The sequence below is a fragment of the Phoxinus phoxinus genome (assembly GCF_949152265.1).
Source record: "Phoxinus phoxinus genome assembly, chromosome: 1".
NCBI classification, from domain to species: Eukaryota; Metazoa; Chordata; class Actinopteri; order Cypriniformes; family Leuciscidae; genus Phoxinus; species Phoxinus phoxinus.
Genome location: NC_136876.1, coordinates 45,731,546 through 45,738,256, shown reverse-complemented (window position 1 = coordinate 45,738,256; position 6,711 = coordinate 45,731,546). Strand labels below are relative to the sequence as shown.

At 37.9% G+C, this 6,711-nt stretch overlaps 1 protein-coding gene across 1 annotated transcript; it reads left to right on the top strand.

Annotated features, from left to right (window-relative positions):
* Positions 1-1,736: 1,736 nt before the first annotated feature.
* ppp1r27a (protein phosphatase 1, regulatory subunit 27a) lies at positions 1,737-5,745 on the top strand. The gene is made up of 3 exons (XM_079606872.1): positions 1,737-2,612; positions 4,660-4,810; positions 5,095-5,745. The coding sequence occupies exons 1-3, from the start codon at positions 2,195-2,197 to the stop codon at positions 5,213-5,215; spliced, it is 690 nt and encodes a 229-aa protein (XP_079462998.1). The 5' UTR covers positions 1,737-2,194; the 3' UTR covers positions 5,216-5,745.
* Positions 5,746-6,711: the final 966 nt, after the last annotated feature.

The following is a 6,711-nucleotide window of genomic DNA, read 5'->3' as shown; positions in this document are numbered from 1 at the left end:
TGTTTTTATTAGACTCCAATTTGATGTAATTTTGCTTGTAATCTTGTAATAATTTATCATAGAATGTTAAGTCAAATGTAACATTTATTGTTTATCTGTTTATCAAAATTAAGATTTCACACTACCTATACCTAAATAAATAAATAGAATTAAGTAATTCATAGTTTGAAAAAGAAATAAAAAATATATTAAATGTAGTAAATATATGAATCTTAAAAAGTAACGCTACTACCAGAGTTGGGGGTAATTACAAGTAACGTTGTTTACATAATCAGATTACTAACTAGTTAAGTAACACATTACTTTTAAATTTACAACAAAATACCTGAATTACTTTTTCATACAATTAACACAAGTTACTTTGTTTTTCCATGTATTGACTGACTCCTCTGCATTCCCCATGTTGAGAGAAATGGTAAGTAAGTGCAGAGGTGTTGTTTGTGCTGTGTGTGAACATGATGGTTATAGTTTGAAATGTGAGTACACATTTACTCATCTCACTCACACAAAACACAATCACTATTCCTCAAAATGAATTAAAACAGTTCAATGGAAACTCATAATATTACGCAATAATTTAATATGATAAATGACACAAATATACTGTATGTATTTAATCTCACTTTAATAACCAATGTTTGCATTGCATTTACTTCACCCTTAGTCTTATTTATTTCATTTTTGGTGTGGAAGGTCCTTTACAATTGCCAAAAATACAACAAAAAAGCCCAGCCTAGGTGATAAAAGTAATGCAATAGTAATGTATTACTTTCCACAAAAAGTAACTAACACAAATAGTTGCTTTATTAAGGAGTAACGCAATATAGTAAAGCATTACGTTTAAAAGTAAACTTTCCCCAACACTGATTACTATTATGTACCAACTAAAGGAAGATATTTACTTTATGCCTTTTTTCAACACCATTATCATTCATCATGCTTATATTTTTGTGTCACAACCATTTTGTGAACTCTGTTACCCTAACTGTAAATTGTTTGAGCTAATTTCCCTGAAATTAAGTAGACGCTATTAGTGGTTACAACATCAGAACAACAAACTGGCTAAACAAAAATATGTAACATGTTATGACTATTTTGTCAACAGCGTAACATGACAATGGCAATGTGATTAATGCAGTATGTTCAGATTACATTCACACTACACACATGCATACTACATATATAGAACATACTTTTTTACATACTTCAGAGAGTATGTGATTTCAGACACAGCCAATGTCTAGACCGTACACAATCTATGTGGCGCATCCATTACCAATACAACTATTCACGCCCCTTGAAGGCGCAAGATTTTTTTGTCTGATGGGGTTGTTGACATTTCAAGTAATGCATTTATCAATCATTTGAATGCTATCTTGTAACAGCACCATTTTTCCGTGTTGACACGTCAATCCAAAATAACTTCATTTATGCCTTGTCTGTTGTGGCAGTGCTCAGGAAACAGTGCACAGTGTTCTCTAAGCTGGATATCCAAAAACCTACTGAGGAACATAGTTATAGAAAGATCACACGTCTCTTGCTGATCTTAGACTGTAGCTCCTGTCATAAAACGTTCATTCCCTTCAGCTGTTGCCCATGTGTTCAATCACGCCATTGAGGATGAGCTCATTTATGTGGTAAACACATATTGTCCAAGTTTTTCGAAAGAGACTCTGCAGGCTGCTCATTGGTGCTGTCATTGATGTTTATGAGGGGGTGGCGTTGAAGCTTGATGTGCTTGTGAAAGTACAGTGGGAGCCTGGGAGGAGTTACACCACAGTCACTCGATACAGGGGGATGACATCCCCAAAATAACCCTACAAAGGGTATATAGGGATCTGCTTCAACCTTCACTGTCAGAAGAGCAGACTGTGCACACCGTGCAATAAAGTTAATGAAATTAGTAGTGATGACGGGACAGATCAATTAACAAAACTTGACCAAAACAGCAAATCCACTCAAAAACGGAACAGATTCCTCTGGAAAAGTGACCATTATTTTCCGACCTGAAGTGGATTGTGGTTGTTTTAAAAACAGAAGACGGTGTGAACCGAAAGTGTTGAGGTTCAGGATCCCCCACCCCCCAAAAAAGGATTTTACTCTAACGTGGAGCTTGATTTGAGGCATTTTGAGTTCTTTGTCCTCCTCTTGAGCCTAGAGCCGAGGGGGAGGCAGAGCCGTGGCGTCTGCGGGAATGAAGTACAGCTACCAGTATCCGGTGTCACAGTACACACGCTCCAACACGCACTACACATCCACTCATTACACACCTTCACTTTACTCCAGCAGCTCGTACTCGCCCAGCTACTACAGTGCCACGAAGCTGAGCCCTACGACACTCCACACGCCATCATACTACACTCCACCAGCTTACACACCTGCGTACAAGCCCACCTCCACTTACACCGCCGTCTATAGCAAGCCATCCCGGCAGAGCAGTTCGGCCCGGACAAGTGTACAGCTTACTCCTACCGTAACCCTCAAACCCGCCCGGGCCGTGCGCTTCACAAACGATGTTGTATTCCAGGATTTAGTCCGGCACGGTGAGCTGGAACAGATCGGCCGGTTTATGAGGGCGAGGAAAGTGCGTCTGGACACCATCTTCCATTCTGGTGAGTGAACCTTACCAAATCTGCTACTTATTTTAGAGGTGCTAAGATTGTATTGTGCTAAGATTGCAAACCATACGTTGGATTACTTCCTGAAGAGTGTGAAGGCATCGGCTTTATAATGTGTTTGAAACATTGATCAAACATAGCGGTCTAACATGTCAACTTCTGGTTCAACCAATGGGGGTTAAGGTTTAGCTTCGGCAGTTACGGTGTGCTCAAGTCATGTCAGTAAGAACGTATTTACAAGAACATCAGCACAACTCATAAGTTTGAGTTTAATTATGAGAAATAACTTTCTTAAGAGTTTCGGACTTGGGTGTTGAAATTGTCAACTTGGGTTGAAATTGTATTGCCATCTTGCTCCGATCAAAGTTATTTGAAGTCATAAGTATGACTATAAACTTATTAATAGAGGACTTGAATGGACACATCTGTTTGTAGACACTGTAATGACAAAAAGTATGTTACTCCTTTGATGTCTATACAAAAAAATGTTTGATTCATTTAATTCATTAAAGCACGTGCAAGACTCGGACAGTAACCTTAAAGGGATTAATTTGTACACTTAAAAGTTGCATATTAGTACCTTGCATTTGTCTATGGGTAAATAAGCTACAATTTCTGCAAACATTTTTCTGAGAGCGAATATCATTGTAGATGGTTCATCAGTGATGGACTTTGATTATATTTTTATGTTTACTTCAGGGACTTCTTTGCATATGTGTTTATGGTTATTTCTCAGATGATTAGTCAAAAACAATTCACCAGAACTGATTGCCTATTAAACAATGGTGGAAAACTTCACGCACCAGAAGAGCAAATGGCATTAAAGGGATAGTTGCACCCTAAAATGAAAAATAAATATATACGAGGTGGTCACATGAGATCATTCTGTGATACTTTTGTGTCTTTAAAAAAAAAGCTTGATGCTGGTCGCTATTCACTGCCATTATATGGACGAGCGCGAGTGGGACATTTTTTTTTTTTAAATCCTTTGTGGTCCATAAAAGAAAGAAGGGCATACAGCATTAGAACAACACCAGGGGTGCGTTTCCCATACAACTATATAGCTCGCTGCTTAACTACCATAGTAAGATGCATCTTTGGAGAAATCAACTACTAGTCACAACTGGTTCACGAAACCGTATGTCGCAAAGTATCGTTCAACCACGTTGGTTTATGACGTCTCGCTCGTGGTGGACTAATAATAACTTATTTTAATTCATCTGTTTGAGATCGAATTAACGCTACATTTTGTCATATAAGTTACAGACATGGCATCTGAAGACCATTTCTAATTTTTCTCAGTTATTTTGCTTTATTACCAGACTCAATATTTGGCTCGTTCTTACATAGTAGAGCACGTTCGCACATGCGCAGTCTTCAAAAACTGTGCTTTAAATCTCTTGACAAACTAAAAGACGTAAATTACATTTGTATGTATTCTAAATAAATAACACGGGTTGTACTGAATGTCAGCTTGCTTATTTTGCTAAAGATAAGGATTTATTCAGTCTACATCTCATGTAAACTAGAAACTACGCTTCTAACCACAGCTCGAGAGCGGTCGTTCCAACCACACACGTTTGCGATGCTTGTTTGCGAACGTTCGTTGAAACGATGGTTTCGGGAAACACCAAATCGCTGAACTATGCTGATAACGACGGAACATGCGACCATAGTTGGCAAACGATGCTTTCGGGAAACGCATCCAAGGATAAGTAAATGATGACTTAATTCTCATTTTTGGGTGAACTATCCCTTTAAGATGAAAGGGAACGTTAACAAATTGCTCTCAAGTTCTTGGGAAAAAAATATGTTTGCCAACTAATGGAAGATGGAGGATTTTGGTATTATTTTGCCATTTCGTTTGCAGCCACTTGTGGTGCAGAAATATCACAATTAACTTAATACATGGTTCTTTGTGTGTCTGTTTAGGGAGAATTAGTTCAAGCTTATGGCATATGTTTGAGTCTTGGGTATTTTCTGCTATCTGGGAAGAGAAACTGAGCAGCTCATCATAACAAAATTTTTCTCATCTTCTCAGGAATGGCAGCACTCCATGAAGCCGTTCTCTCTGGAAACCTGGAGTGTGTGAAGCTCCTGATAAAGTACGGAGCTGACGTTCATCAGAGGGATGAGAACGGGTGGACACCACTGCATATGGCGTGCAGCGACGGTTACCCTGAGATTGCACGGTGAGAGCATGTTCACACAAGCAATCCCAAAAATCATCTGAAAACAAATTAATATTCCATTAAATTACCCAAAAAATCACTCATGCATCAACACAAACAATGAACCATGACAATGAATGGACAGTTTAACTCTACTATAACTATACAGGACGGTACCATAACAGGTACTGTTTTTTTCCCAAGTATACTGAAGTGTACTTGTTTTCCAGAGGGGAAAATAATATAATCCATAAATATAATCCAAATATTTGTATTAAAACGTTAAATATAATTTGTTTCTCTAGATACCTTCTCTCTCTGGGTGCCAGTGTGGAAGCAGAGAATGAAAATGGGGAGAAGCCAGCAGACCTCATCGACCCAGACTGTAAAGATCTGCTCAAACTCTTCGAGACAGGCTGTGTTTGACGGCTGAGCCACAGAAGAATGGAGGAAGAAACGCTAGAATTTATGATCACTGTCCTGAGCTTCTCTTTTTGTGTGGTTGAACGTTCTCCTGGATATTCTTCATTTATTGTATTTTTTTTGGCTTTTACCTGTAGATGCGACTTTAGCACAAGGCTACAGAGGAACAACAAACGGTACATATCTCTTAGCTTTGAAAGTCAAAACACTGCCATTCACAGCACATTTTATTTCTGTAATCTTAAGTATTTCTGAGTGAAACATGATATTCAACAAGAAGAAAATGAGTGATTTTATCCATTGGGAATAGATTGGATTATGAAAAGTGGGAGTTACATACCAGATTGTCAGAAGGTTTGAGTGGAGAGGATGAAAAAGAAAGAGAGATTTATAAAGGCAGACAAAAACTAAAGTTGAGGTTAAGCAAGTTATTATATTTTAATAAAATAAATATTTTTCTCTGGAAAAACACACAATTAGGCCAGGAATGTATATGTAAAGATGCATGTGTATGTGAACTTCACAGGATCACCATACATTTACACAAAACAGCATCTCTCAATGTTTACAGACAGATCTTTTCTGAATGCCATCTGCAGTCGTGTTCATTTTCATTGCTGTGTTGAACATATAATGTACCAGGGGTCCCTTTGACATGCTCATGATTGTTAATAGTTTCACAAAAGAGATATTTTATGTGACAAGGGATTCAATCCTGTTGATGCAAGGAGTACTGCACTCCCCAGATGGGCCGCTGTGCTGTCTGTCTGCTGGGCAGCAGGAGCGCACACCGAAAACCTGCAGAAACACTGATGGTTTGTGCGCTACTGTTAAACCTGAGGGCACTACTGACATTTTGAATGTCTCTTGTCAAAGTCTTATCTTTATCTTATTTTTTTACAATGTTTTCATAAATAAAGCTGATTTTTATACAAATATTGAGTGGTTTTTACATCAAACTCTTCGAATATTATCCGAAAATAATAATAATAATGCTGTGTAACAGGAATGGATGGATTACACTTTTGGATTCATATAACAAAATTAGTGAACAAAAACAATTTCTAAACCATGGGCTCCTAAATATTAGATCGCTCAAACTCGTAACCTAGAGAGCAAATGGATACAAACTCTTTTAGAGTTGTTTAGAATCGTGTGGAAAGACAGTTTGTCCTGCTATAAAAAGTCTATAAAAGCCGACCAGGGCCGAGAATCTCCACAAATTCATAAAAAATAACTAAAAGAATCCATTTTTTAAATTACTACAGTGGTTAGATTAACAAATAAACAGACATCACCTGAGAAGGGAACGAGACACTGCATCGATGACGACACTTTGGGGAACGCTCTTAGCGTAACGCAGTGTTTCTCAACCTCTCCGACAGGGACCCCCTGACAAGCCATTTTTCTGTTTTAACCCTGAAATGGCACACCTGATTCAATTAATAAAAGGCTTAATGAGTAGTTATTAGAGTAGGAAGATTAGGAATTAGTCAACT